Here is a 22,673-nt window from a genome sequence, read left to right on the forward strand (position 1 = left end):
CTCTTTTTTTTTTAATTGAGGTATAATTAACATACAGTGAAATACACAGACCTTAAGTGTTCAGTTGATAAATTTTGATGATTGTGTAAATTCAGTAACCACCTTAAAAAAAAAAGATATAGAACATTTTCATCACCCCAGAAAGTTTCCTCATGCCCCATTTAAGTTAACCCACACACACATACACAAAACCACTTTCTGTGTTCTATTACCATGCATTAGTTTTGGTTTTGGATTTCCTATAAATGGAATCATATAGGATATTCTCTTTTTTTTCCTAGCTTCTTTTCACTTAGCATGTTTTTGGAATTCATCCATGTTGTTGCATGTATCACTGGGTTTTTTGGTTTTGATTCATTCTGTTTTACTGAGTAATATTGAATTATATGGCAAACCATAAGAGAATTTACTCATTTTCTTACTGAAGAACATTTGGAGTGTTTCCAGTTTTTGTCTGTTATGAATAGGCTGCTATAAACATAATACACGTCTATTTGTGAACGTATATTTTAGTTTCTCTTGGATAAATACTTGAGTGAAATTGCTGGATCATAGCATAGATGTGTGTTTAACTTTAAAAGAAACATTTCTTCAAAGTGGCTATAACCCCCCCACCAGTCTATCTTTTCCTCCTCTTGGGGGGGCTAGGCTCTTTAAATTGACGATTTGGCAGGAGAAGAGAACCCACATCATCAGGGTCCCTGCTGCCAGAGCACAGTGGCCTGAATCGGACACTTAAAAGGCTGAAACAGGTGTTTGAAACCCTACTCCAGCCTCCCTATTTGATGCCAGCCCCCTGAGAGGCTGGGGCTTGGCCAGCAGAATTCAGACCTAATTTAATGGATGCTGGATTAGCGGTTTTTCAGGACATGGCTATGTAATAATGTATGTACTGTGACTTGATACATTTTGATACATTTGAAGCAGGTAAATGAACATTGTCATGTAGGAGAGGGGCCTTTGGTGGCCCAAGTGCTTCTTGAGCATGGGGTGGTTAGTCTTTGTGGCAGATGAAAGTCCCTTCCCATCCTTGCTTTTTATCCCCGTCTCTTCTCGAAGCTGAATGCAGTAGAAATCAGCACTTCCCTTAGTAACATTAATATTGCCAAGGGACTTTAGCCAGGTAGGATTTGGTATCCTCTGTGTCAAATATTATGGGAAATAAAGTATGCCCTGGTAAAATTCTTTCTCTATATTTTTAATGCTTCTATCTTACCTAGGTCTTAGGGAACTAATTCTCATGGGCCAAGGGTTAAAGCAAGGAACGGAAGGTTAGGGTGTGGGTTCCCAAAGCCAAATGACTTAATGTACCAAAGCAGTAGTTTCTCTACTGTGTTCAGTGGGCTTGAAATTGATGGAAGTGTGATCTGTCTCTGCACGCCTGCTTCAACTGAAGATTTCTTTCTTTCTTTTTTAATAAATCTATTTATTTATTTATGGCTGCGTTGGGTCTTCGTTGCTGTGTGCGGGCTTTCTCTAGTTGTGGCAAGCTGGGGCTACTCTTCGTTGCAGTGTGCAGGCTTCTCATTGCGGTGGCTTCTCTTGTTGCAGAGCACGGGCTCTAGGCCTGCGGGCTTCAGTAGTTGTGGCATGTGGGCTCAGTAGTTGTGGCTCGCGTGATCTGGAGTGCAGGCTCAGTAGTTGTGGCACACGGGCTTAGTTGATCCACAGCATGTGGCATCTCCCTGGACCAGGGGTCAAACCTGTGTCCCCTGCATTGGTAGGTGGATTCTTTTTTTTTTAATTACTTTATTTTTAAAATTTATTTATTTATTTTTGGCTGTGTTGGGTCTTCGTTGCTGCGCACGGGCTTTCTCAAGTTGAGGCGAGTGGGGCTACTCTTCATTGTGGTGCGCAGGCTTCTCACTGCGGTGGCTTCTCTTGTTGCAGAGCACAGGCTCTAAGCGCATGGGCTTCAGTAGTTGTGGCACACGGGCTCAGTAGTTGTGGCTCGTGGGCTCTAGAGCGCAGGCTCAGTAGTTGTGGCGCACAGGCTTAGCTGCTCCGCAGCATGTGGGATCTTCCCGGACCAGGGCTCGAACCCGTGTCCCCTGCATTGGCAGGCGGATTCTTAACCACTGCGCCACCAGGGAAGCCCCTGGCAGGTGGATTCTTAACCATTGCGCCACCAGGGAAGTCCTGAACTGAAGATTTCAAAAGAACAAGTTCCAGTAACAAATTCTTTCTACTATTGGTTAGAAGGGCCCAGGGAGAGAAGAAATGGACTCCCCATGCCAGTCTAGCCTTTCCACAACTCTTGAGGGGAAAGGGCGTTTCTGAATTCAGGTCCACATTCATAGGTGGACATTCCCTTAAACATAATCTCAGTATCTTCAGACCTCAGTCTTAGAAGGCAGGGCCTGCTATTGGGCTGCATCTTGTGAATGCCATTCTTGGTGTGAACTAGGCTGAGATTTGTATATTAAGATTCAATACTTAAATGTTTTCATTATCATATAGTAAAATTGACTTTTTTTTAGTATACAGTTCTGTGAATTTTAACACACACATAGATCCATGTAACCACTGTGGCAATTGGAATACAGAACAATCTCACCTCCCCAGAAAACTCCCTCTATTATCCCTTTGTGGTCACACCATCCCTCTACCCCTAACTCCCGTCAACCACTGATCTATTCTCTCACCATAGTTTTATCAAGAAGGTCATATAAATGGAATCATACAGTATGTAACCTTCTGAGACTGATTTGTTTCACTCAGCATGATGCCTTTGAGATTCATCTAAACTGCTGCCTAGATCAATAGTTTGTTCCCTTTTTATTGCCAGGTAGTATTCCATTGCATGTCTGTACCACAGTTTGCTTATCCATCCACTAGCTGAAGGACGTTTGGCTTCTCCATTTTGGGGCCATTATGAATAGAGCTGCTACGGACATTTGTGTACAGGTTTTTGTGTTAAGAACATTGGTTTTCATCTTTCTGGGATAAACACCCAGGAGTGGGATTTCTGGGTCAAAGAGTAAATGTATGTTTAGCTTTTTAAGAAACTGCCAAACTGTTTTCCAGAGTCCTGTACCACATTACATTCCCACCAGAAATGAGAATTCTAGTTTCTCCACATCCTTTCCAGTGCTTGGTATTTTCAGTACTTTTATTTAAGCCATCCTAGTAGGTAGGTAGTGGTACCTCAAGGTGTGTGGTTTTTTTTTTTTTTTGCGATACGCAGGCCTCTCACTGTTGTGGCCTCTCCCGTTGCGGAGCACAGTCTCCGGACGCGCAGGCTCAGCAGCCATGGCTCACAGGCCCAGCCGCTCCGCGGCATGTGGGATCCTCCCGGACTGGGGCACGAACCCGTGTCCCCTGCATCGGCAGGCGGACTCTCAACCACTGCGCCACCAGGGAAGCCCTCAAGGTGGTTTAAATTTGCATTTGCCTAATGGCCAGTGACATCGAACACCATTTGGTGATGCATCTGTTCAAGTCTTTTGCCCATTTTTTTAATGGAGTTGTTTGTTTTCCTACTGTTGAGTTTAGAAACTTAAAGAAGTGTATTCTGGATTCAAGTCCTTTCTTACAATCACAATTATAATTATACAATTATTGCTTGTTTTTTCAGTAGCTTGTTTTTTCAGTCTCTTAACATTATCTCTCTAGAGATAGACATCTCTCTAGTATGTCTCTAGAGCAGACATTTTTATTTTTGATGAGGTCCAGTGTACCAGTTTTTTTCTTTTGTGCACTGTGCTTTTGGTGTCATATCTAAGTACTCTTTGCCTAATCGCAGGTCACAAAGATTTATCCTATATTTTCTTCTAAAAGGTATGCAGATTTATGCTTTTCATTTACATCTATGATCTATTTTTAGTTAATTTTCATGTAACATGTGAGGTTTAGATGAAAGTAGGGGGTTTTTTTTGGCATATGGATGTTCAGTTGTCCCAACAGCATTTGTTGAAATTAATGCCTTTTTCAATACCAAATTCTCCTTAGGACTGTATCTTCTTTAGGATTGAAGGAGTTACAGAGAATTCTCTTGAGTTCCTCCTTGCTTTCCAGCAATCACCTTCGTTCCTATTCCTTGTTTCTTTCTGGGTCTTTCTGATTTGGGTGTTTGTTTGTTTGTTTGTTTTTTGCGGTACGCGGGCCTCTCACTGTTGTGGCCTCTCCCGTTGCGGGGCACAAGCTCCGGACGCGCAGGCTCAGCGGCCATGGCTCACGGGCCCAGCTGCTCTGCGGCATGTGGGATCTTCCCAGACCGGGGCACGAACCCGTGTCCCCTGCATCGGCAGGCGGACTCTCAACCACTGCGCCACCAGGGAAGCCCTGGGGTTTGTTTTTAATGCATTGTAATGGAACACTCATTATTTGTAAGTTGATTGAGCATAAAGTTTTTCATTATAAAGTGGCCATCCATCGCAAGGAGGCATGTGGGCTGTAAAAAACATTAACTGTGCATTCTGGGTTGGAATGCAACTTTACCAGAATAATACAGCTTTTGTATTGTGTGCGGTTGGGATAAAATGAGAGACAGAGAGAGACAGATATTGTTTGGGAAACAGGTGTTGGCTGAACCTGGGTTCTGTCCCATGTTTTCTAAAGTTGTTTCCCAACCCTTTCAGGATTGCTCCTCTAGATTCAGCTGTTTTGAAGGTTCTCTGGGCACCTTTCAGAGCAAATAACATATGACTTCTCAGAGTACTGCTGCTCCTATAAACTTTATTTGTTCATTCTCCAGCTTACAGTCATGTGTTTACAGGCAGCAGTGGCAAGTGGTTAGAGTACTTGTCCTGGCCCTTACTGGTTATATTTTTGATGCCTTTGTTTCTCCATCAGTAAGATGGGAAATGTCTCTTATCATAACATTCTTGAGCTTGTTAACACAAAGGGTGTCTGAGGCTGAATAAGATTCTTCAGACTTAATTGTCACTAAGAATTTGTGATATGCTGCTGTAAAAAAGCATTTCCAGCTTCTGGATAAATGTAAATAAATAGGATTCTGTACACTTAAGGAACAGGGAGAGTTGCTTACTAGTCCCGTAATTGATATTCTTTAGGGATTCTCTTACTCTTCTCCAAAAGCTTTGGCTATTAACCCTTCAGTCTTTTCCATCATCTGTAGACTTTGTTAATGTCAGTTCAGAATTTAGTTCTTTTTTATTTCCTTTTACTTCCCTTCAGGGCCCCTAGAGGAGACCTGACAGGGTGGTAATTGGTGATAAACCTATAATTGTCTTCTTTCTGCCATGGAACAGTGAAATATTTTACTAGACTATGAGGGGAATTTGGATTGAAAAAGTTGCTCCAAGTGTAATGACTGCATAAAGCTGGGGTGAATGTCCTGTTTTAAAGTATAGCAACAGAAGTTTTTAATTTCTCCTGGGCTTTCAAATTGCCTGCTTAAGTTTGGTCTTGGTCTTTTTTTTTTTTTTAATTTATTTATTATTTATTTTTGGCTGCATTGGGCCTTTGTTGCTGCGCGGCTTTCTCTAGTTGCATCAAGTGGGGGCTACTCTTCATTGTGCAGCTCGGGCTCCAGGTGCACGGGCTTCAGTACTTGTGGCTCGTGGGCTCCAGAGCGCAGGCTCAGTAATTGTGGCACATGGGCCCAGTTGCTTCGTGGCACGTGGGACCCTCCCGGACCAGGGCTCGAACCCGTGTCCCCTGCATTGGCAGGCTGACTCCTAACCACTGCACCACCAGGGAAGCCCCCTGGTCTTGGTCTTATACAATGAATGCAGAAAACGGCAAGGTAGAATAAAGAACCACAGCAGCTCTGGTTTGCCTGTATGTTACAGCCTAATTGCTTTCCTTTCAATATGTGCCAGTTTCCTCTAGAAGGAAGAGAACTGGTGTTTAGAGTTGATACGCATCAAACTTGTGCTCTCAGTAAGACAGATGGATCAGTCTATCCTCGGGCCTCTGCGATATGTTTCAGGTCCCTATGGGCCTCATTTAGCCCTGCCAGCCTTGTTAAAGGGGCCTCATTCTTCCCTCTTGGATTAGGAAAGAACTGGGCAAACCTGAAGATTAATTTGTATGGCAGTACTAAAGTCAGGAACTAACAGTGTTTAGTCATTGGCTAGGAAGAGGATGGGTGCAGAAGAAACTTTAATTCTAGCATAGTTAAGTCTTAAATTTTTATTTGCCATCCATGTCATGCAGTTAATATATCTAATAGTAAACCCATAGCAATAGCATAGTATAATATTTAAGAACATAATCCAGAACAGACCCAGATTTAAATTCTACCTCTTCCACTTACTGCATGACCTTGGGCAAGTCACTTAACCTCATAGAACCTTGGTGTTCTTATCTATAAAATGGGAACAGTAATACTATTTCTCAGGGTTACTGGGAAGATAAAGTAAATAACCTACATATGATAATTAGTTTAGTATGTAGCTGTTGCTGATGTCAGAGGCCAATTAAGGTTGTTGTCCTGAGCAATGGAATGGGATTCTTCTTGTAGGGTGGTAGATAGCAGCTCCTAGCAGCAAGCTAAACTGGCTGTTTAGCAGAAATGCCCAAGGTGGGAAGCTCATTTCTCTTCCAATCAGGATTATGTATCATATTGGAGAAAGTCATGCAGTAAACAAACTATTTTCCCACGTGTATGCTGCCTTTAAGTCCCTGTCTTATCTTCTGAAAGTGTAGGCTAAATCTGATACCAGGCAGACTAGGGTGGTCCTACTCAACAAGGAGGAGATTATAAAAGTGAGGATTTCAGGGCTTCCCTGGTGGCGCAGTGGTTGAGTCCGCCTGCCAATGCAGGGGATACAGGTTCGTGCCCTGGTCCAGGAAGATCCCACATGCCGTGGAGCGGCTAGGCCCGTGAGCCATGGCCGCTGAGCCTGCGCATCCGGAGCCTGTGCTCCGCAACGGGGGAGGCCACAACAGTGAGAGGCCCGCGTACCACACACACACAAAAAAGTGAGGATTTCAGGAGCAGCCTGAAAGCAGCCTGCTATGGGCTGTATATGATATCAGAGATTTCAGTCTGAAAAAAATACATCTTCTTTCTATCGTCTCTCTTAGGAGAGACAGACCTGCTATAGGGACAGAGGTAGCCCAGGTCCTGAAAAGGTGTTTGAGCCAGAGAACATATGTAAATGCCAAAAACCCTTTTCTTTCTGGTCATCTTGAACATTTGGGGGCCAGATGTCTACGGAGGAGGAGAGGAGTTTTTATGTCATCTCTGGCTTAGGTTGGGACCTCATGAACATGACCTTCTACAAATTACTTATCTAAGACAGCTCGGGGAAGATATACAATTATGATTTCTAATCCTTGGGATTTTCAGACTTTCAGTAAAACCCCAAGATGTGTAAGTTCAGGATTTGCTTATGTTTAATTAGAGTAAGAGTTAAGGTTTGGTTTTTTGATTCATAAAAACAGGTTGGGTTGGCCTTTGAGGGAGAAATAAGCCTGAAAAATGAATACTTCTCAAAGGGTATTTAAAGGACCAAGTGTTAGAAAATAATTTGCCTTTCTTGGTGTAAGGTTGTTTGTATCATTATCTTCTACTGCAGGCCCTAGGTGGACCCATGAACTCACCTTGTACCTGGGTGTGGTAGTGATTAAGTTATCACCATACTTTGTTTCTTAAAGGGTCATAATATCAAAGATAATCCCCCTCCTCATCCCCACTGCAGTCTAAAGGCACTTTGAGAAACTAAGGATTTGTTTGAGAATAGGAAACAGATCTGGGAAACTATTGGGTGATAGCTGAAAAAAGAGGATCCGCTGTCAGGAGCTTAGACAAACAAACTGGGCTTGCTTTTCCCCCAGGCTACCTTTGTAACAGACTGTCTGCATTCATGCTTATTTACTCCCAAACTGTACTTTGCGTTTAAAATAAATTTTGGAGATCTAAAGGGAGCCTTAAAGAATTTCATTAAACTGTGTACTACCACCACCATCTTCTTCCCCAGGAAAACCCTGTGGATAAGGAAACTATGGCCCAAAGAAGGGAAGTGTTTGCCCAAGGTCACATAATTAGTGACAGACCAAGACTGGGTATAGTGCATTTCTTTTTTTCATTTCTCCTGTTGTATAAGGCAGGGTTGCAAAGGCTTGTCTGGGTTTAACCCTTAAGCCTGGACTAGATAATTTTCTGAGAGCTGCCCTTTGGCAGCCATCTCTCAAGCCAGTTCATGAAATCAAGCCTAAATCCCCACCTGACCATTCAAGGCTGGAAATAAAGGTGTGGCAGATATTCCAGAGGCTTCTGGCTACACCAAAGTTTAGTTTGTCTCATCCTTTGGACCACTACTCCTGATGTCCTGTAGTGACCAAGAAGAGCACAGCTCTTTCCTATGGAACAGTATTTCAAAAATTCCATTTGCAGCTCATTCTCAATCTTACTTTGACTTTTACAAGAAGTATTCCTAGATACAGCATAGTCAGAGAAGTATGACTATGAGGACCTGGACTTCCCTGGCGGTCCAGTGGTTAAGGCTCTGAGCTTCCACTGCAGGGGATGCCGGTTCAATCCATGGTTGGGGAACTAGGGGGAATATGAGGACCAAACACTTTCTCCTAAAATGGAATGTGGAGGCATAGACATAAAAGCCCAAAACCAAAGAGCTTTTTATGCTCAAATAATTCTGTACTGTGTCTCTGGATACAGTAATGTCAAGTGGGGTAAATGAACTAGACTTATATTTTTAACATGCTCTGATTTATTAGTCTGTTATACATGATTTACCTTGTGAATGATGATATTCTGTCTCCAGGAACATGAGCCAATATTTGCAGGATGAAGAGCTAGGATGGGAGCAGGCTGGTGACCCTCTAGAAAGCAAGAAGGGAGAAGTAGCCTCTGAGGGCAAAAGGGTCGAGACAAGCATTTCTGAAGCCAAATGGTGTTGAAATAATATACCACAGGACTTTTTCCTTGTCAGCGTAATCCAATTGAGAATGCCCAACCGCCCCTGATAAGAGTCACTCAGGAGTAAAGAGCTTGCTACCAGGGAAAGCAGCTTATGTGTGCATTTTGGCTCAGGAATGTGCCAGCCCAATGTTGGCCAAATGAGAAAAGGCTGCTGCAGGCTGGAGAACACAAGCCTCCTGGGAGGATGGTGACTGCTCCCCTGTATGCTGAGAAGAGATTGTTCCCTTTTGTCTAAGGGCAGTGCATGATGCCACATGTTGAGGCCTTTGACATAGATTGTCAGAGAAGGTGGCAGCCCTGATGTGAAAAAAGAAAACAGTGTCAGTATTCATCTCCTTTTGGACAGGTCACCTCATCATCTGAGAAGATAGGAGACTTGGGGGACATCTGCAGATTCTCAACCTGACTTTAGGCCAAAAGTCACTTGGAGACTTACCTGTCTTAATGTCACACTATAGGGAGTTGAGAGCCCTGTTCACTGATGTTGAGCAGAGTATGAGCAGAACAACACCAAGAAACCTCTGAAGAGCTTCACTTTGCTTTGTGTTGAAGTGACCCACAGCTTCTCCAGAAATAGTTTAATAAGTCTTGTTGTGATTATTCTTATTGGGCACTGACTAGCCAGAAGTTGGACCTGGACTTGATTTTAGCAGCAGGTGGCCTAGTCCTAGAAGGATCCCAAGTGTTCTTTCTCCGGTGGGAGTTGGATTTCCTCTCCTTCTTGTACCCATTCCTTTTTTTCACTTCCCATCTTAGAACATGAATCAGTCACCTTCAGAGCACCCCTCTACCTGATCTGCACTCTCTGTTTACTGAACTGTTTGTGCCTTGAGGTTGACAGCCTTCCAGGGCGGGAATTTTGGCTGCTTGGCAGGGGTGTCAGATGTCTCCTTGGTTGTGAAATTACTCAGCCTGCTCACTATGAGCAGCATCATGGCATCTTTTCCCTGAAGGACTCAGGCAACTCTTCTTACTCTTCCAAAGAAGATCTAGACAGTTGAATCTCTGTCCCCAGGCAGGCTAAGCCAGGAGGTAGAACACCAGAAATTTTTCTTTTCTGGATTTGTAGGAAGAAGTAGAGTTGAATCTGCAGTTGAACCTAGAGGGCAAAACTCCAGTTCTGCCTAGACCAAATTCTCTTGGGAAAGTTAATTTTATATACCATCATCCTCTTTTTTTAGAGGGGTAGGGGAGTGAGGGTGAAAGTGAAGGTTCCTGGTGGGCTCATTAAAAAGTCCAGCCCTTGGGCTTCCCTGGTTGCGCAGCAGTTAAGAATCTGCCTGCCAATGCAGGGGACACAGGTTCAAGCCCTGGTCCGGGAAGATCCCACATGCCACAGAACAGCTAAGCTCGTGCGCCACAACTACTGAGCCTGTGCTCTAGAGCCCGCGAGCTACAACTACTGAGCCCATGTGCCACAACTACTGAAGCCCGCGTGCCTAGAGCCCATGCTCCGCAACAAGAGAAGCCACCGCAATGAGAAGCCCGTGCACCGCAACGAAGAGTAGCCCCCGCACACTGCAACGAAGAGTAGCTCCTGCTTGCTGCAACTAGAGAAAAGCCCACCTGCAGCAACAAAGACCAAACGCAGCCAAAAATAAATAAATAAAATAAATGAATTGAAAAAAAAAAAGTCCAGCCCTTCTAGTTTTCCATCACTAAGTTTCCATAAAGCATTGACTCACAGAATGGAAGTGCTGGAATGAATGTATTTTAACAGTCAGATTCCAACTATCTAATTTGACAGATGAGCTTGGGTATCATATGCCTGGTTATTAGTAGGAGTGAGACTAATGATTCCTTGTCCATTGACTGGATTGTATATTACGCGAGGGTCACATCCAGAGCATCCAGAGAGTTTTCTGTGGGACTTTGTCCAAGCCTCTGTATAGTATCACTCCTGCTCCCTCCAAGTCTCTCAATGCCATGTTGAACTCTTTCCTCTTAAGCAGAAGGTTAGGGGCTTCCCTGGTGGCACAGTGGTTAAGAATCCGCCTGCCAATGCAGGGGACATGGGTTCGAACCCTGGTCCGGGGAGATGCCACATGCTGTGGAGTAACTAAGCCCGTGTGCCACAACTACTGAGCCTGCGCTCCAGTGCCACAACTACTGAACCCTGCGCGCCTAGAGCCAGTGCTCCGCAACAAGAGAAGCCACTGCAATAAGCCCACGCACCACAACAAAGAGTATCCCCGGCTCACTGCAACTAGAGAAAACCCACGTGCAACAACGAAGACCCAACGCAGCCAAAAATAAATAAATTTATTTAAAAAAAAAAAAAAGAAAAATCTTCAGTTGAAGCAGCCCTGCAGAGACAGATCAAACTTCCATCAATTTCAAGCCCACTGAACACAGCAGAGAAACTACTGCTTTGGTACATTAAGTCATTTGGCTTTGAGAGCCCACACCCTATATGTGTGTTAAAATTTATAGGACTCAAAAAGAGGCAGAATGCACTTGGCCCTGGAAGTGTCAAATGGTGGGTGTAAAATTGACCTAGTCTTTGACTATGAAACAAGTATAGGTAAAGCAACTGGGTGAATGCTCAGAAAATCTGTTCCCTATCCCACCTCGCAAAGATTTGTCTTCCATCTAACACTTTCATATCTCAAATATACCAAACATGACTGTTTTTTAAATGACAGACCAAATCGTATGTAATACAGTTGTGTTCCTAAAGCAGCAAGACTAGATGACTTTAGTTTTTTCGATGTGCTTTTTAAAGGTATTTTATTTCAGCTTTCCCAAATATATCTATTCCTTACATATCAACCCTTTACCATCTTGAACACACACAAAGGTTTTTCTCTAGGTTTTTTCTGCAGATTGTACATCTCTAGGTGGGGGTAGTGGGGGATGAGAAGCAGGTTTTATACAGCTGATGTGATCACTGTACAGACAAGCTTGGAAAATGCTACTCAATCTGCCAATTAATTAAAGCATTAATCTGAGGAACAGCGGGGCCAGGGAATGTTTACCCAAAGAGGAGGGTGGTAAGAATTGAGTGGGAAGCTCCCTACATTTGCATGAAAATGAAGGTGCTTAGGAAAACCAGCTTCCTTTTGTCTCTAAAGGTGGGGCAGCCCATATCCAGTCCCTGAGTCTTTCTGGCCTATTTAGGAAGCCTTTTAGGGAGCTAGTGTCTGAGATATGAAAGCACAGCAGAAAAACAAAAGTTAAACCCTGGGCATAGTAGGGTACAGAGCAAGTCCAGTATAAAGTAGCTTCTTAGACCTGGAATGAAACCTTCTAAATTTAGGAGTATGTGCTGATAATTAAGTAGAATAGATATAATGGTTTTACAAGTTTTAGAACCATATGTATAGACTGGGTTCAAATCCCAGCTCTGCTTCTTGTTAGCTGTGTGATTTGGGGCCAATCATGTGTCTTATCTGAGCCTTATTTTTCTCATCTGTAAAATAAAGATTATGAATTGCCTCTTCATCTCAAGGCAGTTAGCCCTCTGCTTACTGTAGACAGAAAGGAGGCTAGAGAGTGGTTAGGAGCTTTGCAAGATTATAAACTGCCTCCAACACAGCCTTTTGTTCTTTTTGAGCTTATTTTTCAGCAAGGGACTATAAACCTCAAGTTTCCCCCTCAACTTCCTGGAATGTGTTGCATTCTTTATCTCTAAGAAAAGTGACCTTAACTATAACAACAAAAGACCTAAGACAGCAAGCAGCTCATCCTGGGATCTCTTTGGCCACGTTGGCTGTACTCAAGATGTTTCCCTGTGCACCCCTAGGGAGGGTGGTGAAATGGACATGGATAATTGACCCAGCAATATTTGATGATATTAAAGAATTACTGTTAATTTTTAAATTGTGGTTTAAAAATATGTATACATGCATAAGTATATTAAAAGCATAAAATTTACCATCTTAACCATTTTGTTGTTAATTTTTAAGCATAGTAATGATACTGTGTTTTTTTAAGCTTTTTCATCTTTTAGAGGTACAAACTAAAAATTTTGCAGATAAAATGACATAGTGTTTGGGGTTTGATTCAGGATAATCCAGAGGGAGGAAGATTGTCCCAGCAACTAAGAACTCTAGCCTCATGGCACAGTTAAGAAGGGCCTTTTTCTAGGGTTTAGCTTTTTGTAAGATGGCTCTTTATTCTCATTTCTTTTCTTGCAGAACTCTCAGAAATTGAGCCCAATGTGTTCCTTCGTCCATTTCTGGAAGTAATTCGCTCTGAAGATACCACTGGCCCTATCACTGGACTAGCACTCACCTCTGTCAACAAGTTCCTGTCCTATGCGCTCATAGGTAAGAGCTCAGACTTTGTTGGATGACCACAGCTACAGCTCTTCATTTCTTGCCTTTCCTGGAGTGGTCAGGCTTTAGGCAATGAGCTGGTGATACTGGAAGGTTTTTCCCAGCCATCCGTTTCCTTGTAGAAGAGAAATAGGATTGTTTATTGGTTACTCATCACACTAATTGACTCAGGTTGTGCAGAGTGGGGAATGAGAGGTTTCCTTGGGACTCTGATTTCTTTGTGCTCTGGAGGCAGTTAAGGGTATAGTGCCCTTGAAGGTTTGATTTATTTTGGTTTATTTTTTAAGTTATTTTTCAAATATAATGCATGCTCATTTTAAGAAGATAAACAATGAAGAGGTGTCTAAAAGAAAAGTTAATGGTCTCTCTCACTGTTTCTCCTCCTTCTTTAGGTAAATAATATTAACAGGCAGGTTTGAATCTTCCTATACCTTTTTCTACATGTGTATAAATATATATAAAGTTTCACCTCTTTTAAAAAAGAAATAAAAATAGGATTATGTGCTACATATTTTCTCATTTAATAGTATTAACTTAGGTGTACATGATATAATTATCCATCTGATTTATTCTTTTCCCTCCAGTTTTTTTGAGGTATATAACATTGTATCATTTTAAGGTTTACAGTGTAAAAGATTTGATAGATGCATATGTCGCAAGATGATAAACATAATAAGTTTAGTTAAATCCATTGCCTCACATAGAAACAAACTTTTCTGTGTGTGTGATGAGAACTTTTAAGATCTCTCTTAGCAACTTTCAGACATACAATACCGTATTGTTAACTGCAGTCATTATGCTGTACACTACATCCCCAGAACTTATTAATCTTATAACTGGAAGTTTGTATGTTCTTTTTTTACTGTGATAAAATATACATAATATAAAATTTGCCATTTTAATAATTTTAAAGTATATAATTCAGTGACATTAATTACATTCACAGTGTTGTGCAACTATTACCACCATCTATTTCTCAAACTTGTTCATCACGCCAAAAAAGAAATTCTAATCATTAAGCAATAATACACCATTTCCCTGCCCCTCAGTCCCTGGTAAGACTTTTTTTTTTCTTTTTGGTAGCTGTATGATTTCCATAGTATAGATATAATACAGTTCACTCAATCATTCTCTTATTGAGTAATATTTAATATTTAGGTTGTTTCTTATTTTAAGCCATTATTATTTTTAAAATAAATAAATTTATTTATTTATTTTTGGCTGCGTTGGGTCTTTGCTGTGTGTGGGCTTTCTCTAGTTGCAGCGGGCGGCGGCTACTCTTCGTTTCGGTGCGCGGGTTCCTCATTGCGGTGCGCGGGCTTCACATTGCGGTGGCTTCTCTTGTTGCGGAGCACAGGTACTAGGCGCGCGGGCTTCAGTAGCTGTGGCTCGAAGGCTGTAGAGCGCAGGCTCAGTAGTTGTGGCGTGCGGGCTTAGTTGCTCCGTGGCATGTGGGATCTTCCCGGACCAGGGCTCAAACCCGTGTCTCTTGCATTGACAGGAGGATTCTTAACCACTGTGCTACTAGGGAAACCCCAAGCCATTATTAATAATGCTGAAATAAGCAACCTTGTTCATATGTCTTTATTATTCATTTTCCTTTTGTATGACAGATTCCTGAACTTGAAATTTCTGGTTTAAAGGCCATGTGCAAATTACATTTTTATATGTACTACCAGTTTGCTTTCCCAAAAGATTAAAATCATTTGCACGTCCAACAGTAAGGTTTGAGAGTTTCCATTTCCCCACTCTGTCACCAGCACTGATTATTATCGATATTCTTTATTTGTGCTAATTTGATGGGTGAAAACTGGTATTTTGTTGCTTTCATTTCCTTGAGGCTGAACATTTGAATTTATTCTCCTTTGCCTATTATTTTATTGAGTTGTTTTTGTTTTTCTTATCAGTTTGTAGGAGTTCTTTGTATAGTGTTTATTAACCTATTGTCTATCACAGTATTACAAATATTTTCTTCCAATCTAGTCCAGATATTTTATCTAGTCTGTTGTTTATCTCTGAATTTGTTTATGGTGTCTTTTTTGGATTCCTTTATAGTTGGTTTTGTCACTTAGAATACCGATTTTTTTTCCCCTATTGTCTGCCCATGTGCAAGGGTGAGGAACATAGAACACAGGCAGCTGTCCTTGTTTCTAAGTAAGGAGATAGGAAAAGAGGAAGCTCAGGCTGTAGCTAGCAAGAAAGAAAATGACCTTCAGTTGAAGGCAAGAAAACCCTTTATCTTTTCTAGAAAGTTGGATTTGCTTAGTTGAAGCATTCAGGATTGGGAGCAGGTATCCTGGGTGCCAGCTAGGTTCTCTAGGTGCATGAGCTTCTCCAGGCACCCTAGTCCTAGCTTCATACTTCTCCTAAGCAAAAATCAGGCCCAGCTACTTACAGCCTTGCCCTGAGCACCACCTGCAGGTCATCTCTCTTCACGGCCTCCAGCAGCTGCCCTCGGTGCCGTTTCCCTCTGCTCTTTCGTCAGTGTTACTCTCTCCCCCTTCTGGGGTTGGCAGACAAGCTGGTCATTGGAGACCTCAGGCCAGCTGGTCACTGGAGTTTCCTGTGGTGGGAAAAGAGAGTGCTGGAGGTGGTGATTGCATTGGGCATGAGAATAGGAACGGGAAGGAGTGTATGGAAGCCAGAAGGTAAAGGAGATGAGATTGGCAGATTTCCCTGCAGTCTTCTCCAGGGTGGCCAGGAAAGGAGGAGATTCTAAAGAAGGGGTCCTGGGGAAGACAAGGTCTGTTAAGTGAGCCATCTTCTGTTTAGGCTGCCCTTCTGGAAGAAACTGCCCTCCACCTCTCAGCCCTGTGACCCAAGGCGTCTAGGGTTATTTTAGATCCTACTCCAAAGACCAGCCTTTTGTTTGGCCCCACACAGCTGCCAGATCAGGATTTGTACCTCTGATTGCCTGGCTTATGAGGCCCTGCCTGTGGTTCTAAGGACCTGTCACTTGTACCTACCTTTTTAGAAAATTAACTTTGCTACTTCATTCAAGCTCAGAGGATAAGAGCTACAAAAAGATCAGTAGCGCTTAAACCACTTTACCTAGGGAGACTACTGAAAGAGGGGAAGAAATAGACCCCCAGGAGTTGGGAGCAAGGCTGCCATTCACTAGGAACTCTGAAACAGTACACAGCACTGAGAAGGTCCTGGATTTCCCGAACAAGGAAAGGTCCTTCTGTGGACCCTGGAGGCCTGAATAAAGGACCCTGTCCAGCAGGGCTGTGAGAGAGGACTCAGGCAACAGCCTTGAGAGTATAGGACTTTCCGTGTTGATTGGGAGAAACATGGAGAGTTGGTGTGATAGAAGGAGCTGGGTCACCTCCTATACTGTAGATCATCATGAAATTGGCTTCCTTCTGCATGACCTCTAAAGTAGCCGCTCGTGATACTGAGTAGTGGCATGCAGTCAAAGAGAGTCTGACTAGGTGTCAGAGACTAACCAGGATGGAAGAGAAGAAAGAAAACAAATGAAAACCACTCACAATTGATAAAAGTTTTCTGGCTCATTGTGGCAAGAGAAATGTTCTGGTTTCTCAGCCATCTGCTGAGCTTCAAACTCAGGAACTCCATTAATTTCAGGTACCAAGAAAGAGAAAATGGTAAGAATTTCTCCTAATTCCCACACTTAAAACTAGGAGCTTCTCCTAGCTTACACCATGCCACCTCTGGAGCATTTTTCTCTGTCACTCACAAAGCTTTGTCACGTCCCTATCTTTTTTCCCTACTTTTGCTCCCCTTTCAAGAACAATCCAGGCAGTTCAGCAGGACCCTTGTAAGCCTTGATGGAGGTCACTTTGGCTACTCCTTGTAGATATTTATTTATTATAAATTTATTTATTTTATTTTAGGCTACATCGGGTCTTCGTTGCTGCACGCGGGCTTTCCCTAGTTGCGGCGAGCGGAGGCTACTCTGTTGCGGTGCATGGGCTTCTTATTGTGGTGGCTTCTCTTGTTGCAGAACACGGGCTCCAGGTGCATGGGCTTCAGTAGTTGTGGCATGTAGGCTCAGTAGTTGTGGCTCACGGGCTCTAGAGCGCAGGCTCAGTAGTTGTGGCACACGGGCTCTAGAGCGCAGGCTCAGTAGTTGTGGCACACGGGCTTAGTTGCTCCACGGCATGTGGGATCTTCCCGGACCAGGGATCAAACCTGTGTCCCCTGCATTGGCAGGCGGAGTCTTAAACACTGCGCCACCAGGGAAGTCCTCCTTGTGGATATTTAAAGTCATGAATGGGAGCAGAGTTTCCTCCTTGGCAGCATTTGTGTTAGCTTGCAGCATGGTGCTGATTGTCAGGGCTAGCTTCTCCCCTCTTACAGATGAAAGTCTCCCTCCCACCTATTCCCCAGTTAGCCAGCCTCCAGTCCTGTTTAGTTTGTCCCTTATCTCTCCTTAATCTTTAGTTAAGCTAGTTACAGGATTCTTGTCCTTGACATACTGTTTTAAATAAGAATGAAACCAAAGCAGGAAGAGTTCTCTGATTTGCTGTAATGGGCACCCATATATGAGTATTGGCAGCAGTGACTGTCCATTTCTTCCCCCTACTCCCCTACCTCAGTTGCACCTGAACACAACATTCCAAAAGCAATCAGAGGGAGATGTGTTGAAAGAGAACATCTGAAAAGAGAAAGGTTGCAACCTTGGCATTCAAAGCTCTGGCCCTACTTGGCCCTTGCTCTGGGCCAAAACCTCAGATTTCCAGGCCCTTCCTCTATGAAATGAGTAGCTTTACCCCAGTGATTTCCAAAGTGTGGTCCCCTGACCAGCAGCATTAACTTTACCTGGAATCTTGTTAGAAATGCAAATTCTCAGGCCCCACGCTAGACCTACTAAATCAGAAATTCTGGGAGTGGGACCAGCAATTTCCTTTTTATTTTTTCTTTCTACAAATTTATTATTTATTTTACTTATTCACTCTTGGCTGCGTTGGGTCTTCATTGCTGCATGCAGGCTTTTTCTAGTTGCAGTGAGCGGGGGCCACTCTTCATTGCAGTGCGCATGTTTCTCATTGAGGTGCACGTGCTTCTCATCGCAGTGGCTTCTCTTGTTGAGGAGCATGGGCCCTAGGTGCGTGGGCTTCAGTAGTTGTGGTACGTGGGCTCAGTAGTTGTGGCTCACGGGCTCTAGAGCGCAGGCTCAGTAGTTGTGGCACACGGGCTTAGTTGCTCCACGGCATGTGGGATCTTCCCGGACCAGAGATTGAACCTGTGTCCCCTGCATTGGCAGGTGGACTCTTAACCACTGCGCCACCGGGGAAGTCCCAGCAATTTCTATTTTTAACAGGCCCTCCAAGTGATTCTGATATATGTTTAAGTTTGAGAACCACTTTTACACAGTGGAGTTTGTGCTGAGATGCTTATTAAAGCCAGTTATGGGCAAAAATTCTCAGGTAGCTCAGGAAGCCATGGGTTAGGGAATTGGGAGAGGAGAAAACCAAAAGTCTCTCGAAACAGTCTCTAGACAGGATGTCTTGACTTTTCTGTCTCTCCTCTACACATCTTTTCTTTTTTGTTGGAGCAGATCCCACCCATGAGGGCACGGCAGAGGGCATGGAGAACATGGCAGATGCTGTCACCCATGCCCGTTTTGTGGGCACAGATCCTGCCAGCGATGAGGTTGTCCTGATGAAAATCCTTCAGGTAAATGGAGGGGAAGAGCAATTAGGCTAATGGCCAGGAGCTGGTGCCTCTGGCTCTACCTACCGGAGCCTGATGGCAGCTTGAAGTTATGTTTTGACTCCACTGGGGCTTAGAGAGCTACTTTGTTTCCAAACAAGCAGCTCCAGTACCCGAAGTAAAAGCTTTTTCTAAGGAAAATAATTAAAAGCCTTAAATGAATTGATATCAAATATCGGAACCCTTAATAGGCTTGTACCTCTGGCAGACTGTATCTGTGCCATCCATCCGTTGGGCTTGTGGGCTAGGGCTGGAATGAGTGCTGAACTATGTTGGGATCATGCAGAGTAAAGACACAGTTCCTAAGACAAGCTCCTGGGAGACGCCCCACCAAACTGAAGCAAGGTCCGCTCTTGCTAACCTCTTTCTCACCCCTGAGTGCTTCCGTAGGAGACTTAGAGAAACAGGAGGCAGCTTCTCTCCCCTCATGTACACCCTTCTTCACCCAGCCTGCCATGTTTATCATGGTCTCTCCTTTTTTTTCCTGGTAGGTACTGCGGACTCTGTTGCTGACCCCAGTAGGTGCCCATCTAACCAATGAATCTGTGTGTGAGATTATGCAGTCTTGCTTCCGGATCTGCTTTGAAATGAGGCTCAGTGGTAGGTGCTTGAATACTGGGCCCCTCACCATTCCTGGGGCCAGTATCTGTGAGTATGAATACAGGATGCTGTCTCTCAGTCCCAGAGAGATGGAAAACTCATGACTTCTCCATCACCTACCTTGTGGAGCCATAGGGATCTAGGAGTCTCTGTACTTGACAATTTGTTGTGCAGCTAGAATAGAGACCTTAGCTTTTTGTGCCAGGGCAGGAATTGGGCTGGATCCCAGAATGACTCAGCCCAGAACCAAATCTCCCTCCCTTGAGGTTTCTGGGATTGACACCGGCCTGCAACCCCTGAGAACACATCATTGCTCCCCCTTTTTATCCTGACTCAGTAGTGCCATCTAGTGGGCCAGTGATGTTCTGGCTGCCAGGCTGAGCTGGAGCTGGTTTTAATAAGTTTGGTATAATCCTTAGTAAACAAGGTTTGGAGGGGAGTCTGCTCTGAGAAGCCTCCTGATAATAGCACGGCAAGTAATGACACCTGTGTTATTTGTTTTTGCCTGTGCAGAGTTATTGAGAAAATCCGCAGAGCACACTCTCGTAGACATGGTGCAGCTGCTCTTCACAAGGTAAACCTGCTGCTGTTTGCTTCAGCCCGGCTGCCCAGGCCTCTTGAGCCTGCTTGCTTCCACACAGCCACTTCAGGGACCTGGCCAACCCCACAGCCACATCAGAGGCCACTGAGATTATGGATGGGCGTGGTTCTCTAGGACCAGGGTTACCAAGCAAGGGAGAAAGAGGAGGGAGCTGGCTTGGCCTCAGGGGGAAGCAGAGGGTTATTTGATCTAGGCTGACAGAACTTCTGCTTCCCATACTTGTGTCTGTTTCTGTGCAGGTAGCAGCTGGGAAAGGGAACCCAGAGAGGAAGCCAAACTCAAGGGAGCCTGGAACAGGTTGCTGAGCTCCCAGAGCTCAGCCCGATTTCTGTAAGGAAGGACCAAGTCTAGAGTGACCAACAATCCTGGTTTGCCCGACTGTCCCAATTTTAGCAGTGAAAGTCCCTCATCCCCACAAACCAAAACAGTTGTTACCTCGTCAAGACCCTCAAATTAGGGCCTAGGAGACCTTTTCATACTATGCCTAACACCCTGTTTTCTGCACTTCCTTTGAGTAGACTAACTTTGAGAAGCGCTGAGGCGAGGACTTTACAGCTTCCCCTAGGGGATATTGATAATGGAAGAGGTTATGCATGTGTTTGGGCAAGGGTTTATATGAGAAATCAGTATACTGTGAACCTAAGATTGCTTTTAAAAATAGTCTATTAGGAGGGCTTCCCTGGTGGCGCAGTGGTTGAGAGTCCCCCTGCCAATGCAGGGGACGCAGGTTCATGCCTCGGTCCGGGAAGATCCCACATGCCGCGGAGCGGCCGGGCCCGTGAACCATGGCCGCTGAGCCTGCGCGTCTGGAGCCTGTGCTCCGCAATGGGAGAGGCCACAGCAGTGAGAGGCCCGCGTACTGAAAAAAAAAAAAAAAAAAAGTCTATTAGGAACTCCCCTGGCGGTCCAGTGATTAACACTCTCTACTGCCAGTACAGGGGACATGGGTAATAATCCTTATTATCTACAGACTAGATCTGCCTCTGGACCCTGCTGCAAATTGTTTCTTACTTCTCAGGTTCAAATTTACTAATTTCAAAACTTCCACCTGCCTTTTACTTCTCACCCTATGCCAAGTCTCCTGGGGTTTTGATAGACTGCCCTTCCCCCATATCATGGCTTTCAGCAATACTTGCTTAGTGAATACAAGCAGAAAGGAGTCAGTTTAAAGATGAAAAGAGCCTCCACACTCCAAGGGTACTTAGTCACCTTTCCCTCATGACTACCTTCTTTTTTAGAAAGTATCTGTGTCACAGGTCCCTCAATTTCTGTGGCTCTTCAGTGAAGCTCCAAAAAGGGTGAAATTAGCCTGCTTCTTTTCCTAGCTTTTCCTAAGAGATAGCATGCTCTGGCCCAGAGCATCTTTGGGCTGTGGCTGGCATGGAGGGGAAGATTTGTTATTATCCTTAATTACAGTCCATGGGATTTGCTGTCTTACAGGTTACCTCAGTTTAAAGAAGAACCCAAGAACTATATGGGGACCAACATGAAGAAGGTATGACCTGCTATCCCTCATCCAAACCTCGATCTCCCAAATTCTGTACTATAGAGATTTTCCTGGATACCCTTGCTTAGCAAAAACATACTTTCGCCTAGACAGGTTTGCTTGGAATCTAGAAATAGCTATTGCTCCTTTACCAAGAAATTTATTCTTTCCCAGGTACCTCTCCTTCCCCAACCTTTCCTTTCCAGCCTATATTTGTTGACCCACCATGTAAGCTAGTGAGCCAGTCCTTCATGGAAACTGGGTAAGGCCCATCAGGCTGGGCTGAAAATGTATGTTGATAAAGGTGAAAATCCTGCCATCCCCTCAGGGCCCAGTCTTACCAGCAGGTAGGAAGCCTAGAGAGGCTATACCTCAAATCCCATCCTAATACTGGATTAGACTGGGCTCATGCTTGGGCTAGCCTCTGTTGACAAGATAAATCAAGTCTGACTCCAGATCAGAAGGTTCTCAAACTGCTAGGAGAAGAATGGTGTTCAGAAGAACGGCCTCTTTCTATCTTGAAGTGAAGCCCTGGACTTCACAGGCCTCTGATGAGGATTCTGCTTGCAGCCCTAAGAGGTTCTGCCCTTGGAGATGACCCTTGGCTGTTTGGTGCATGCACATAACCTTCCCCTTTCCCCTGCCATCCATCCCCATTCCTGCCCTGTGCCCTGTTGGTGTGTGTTTGAGTTTATTTCACTCTGCTTAAATCGTTCGTTTGCCTGTCTTTCACAGATTTCTCCATGTCTCCTCAACAAACTGGAGCTAAGTAGTGGGGAGCAGACCAAAGCCCTGAACCAGTTAGAGAGGGTACTACTCTTTAAGAACCTCAAGGTCTCTCTCCCTCTCCCTCTTCCTCTCCCTCTCCCTCTCCCTCTCCTTACCCCCTTTTCATTTATTTATTTAAATGTGTATTTTTTATATGTAACATCTGGGTCCCATATCCACTGTGTAGAGCACAATTTACCCCTCCCTAGTAACACAGCATGGCTTTGGAAGAGCTGCATGTGTTTGTAACTTTGCAGTGTTGGGAATTTTCGTGGGGCATCTGGCCGCCTGAAGGCAGAAGGAAGCCTTGAACTGATAATACGTTATGTAGTAGGCCTAGAAAGAGAGCCTGGGTCCTGCTGACGTCTTGTGGGGGGGCTTAATATCTACCATTTCTAGGGGAAC

At 44.1% G+C, this 22,673-nt stretch overlaps 1 protein-coding gene across 14 annotated transcripts in view; it reads left to right on the forward strand.

Annotated features, from left to right (window-relative positions):
• The window catches only part of GBF1 (golgi brefeldin A resistant guanine nucleotide exchange factor 1), a 122,096-nt gene that overhangs the window by 77,434 nt on the left and 21,989 nt on the right, over positions 1 to 22,673 (forward strand). For 7 of the 14 annotated variants that reach the window (XM_060126084.1, XM_060126087.1, XM_060126088.1 and 4 more), the window contains exons 4-9: positions 12,994 to 13,125; positions 18,659 to 18,777; positions 19,305 to 19,413; positions 19,927 to 19,987; positions 21,455 to 21,509; positions 22,236 to 22,334. In XM_060126084.1, the coding sequence (XP_059982067.1) occupies positions 12,994 to 13,125; positions 18,659 to 18,777; positions 19,305 to 19,413; positions 19,927 to 19,987; positions 21,455 to 21,509; positions 22,236 to 22,334 (575 nt within the window). The remainder of the gene's footprint in view (positions 1 to 12,993; positions 13,126 to 18,658; positions 18,778 to 19,304; positions 19,414 to 19,926; positions 19,988 to 21,454; positions 21,510 to 22,235; positions 22,335 to 22,673) is intronic. The other 7 variants (XM_060126093.1, XM_060126095.1, XM_060126094.1 and 4 more) reach the window with 2 other exon arrangements.

This window comes from Lagenorhynchus albirostris, chromosome 16 (genome assembly GCF_949774975.1).
Source record: "Lagenorhynchus albirostris chromosome 16, mLagAlb1.1, whole genome shotgun sequence".
NCBI lineage: Eukaryota > Metazoa > Chordata > Mammalia > Artiodactyla > Delphinidae > Lagenorhynchus > Lagenorhynchus albirostris.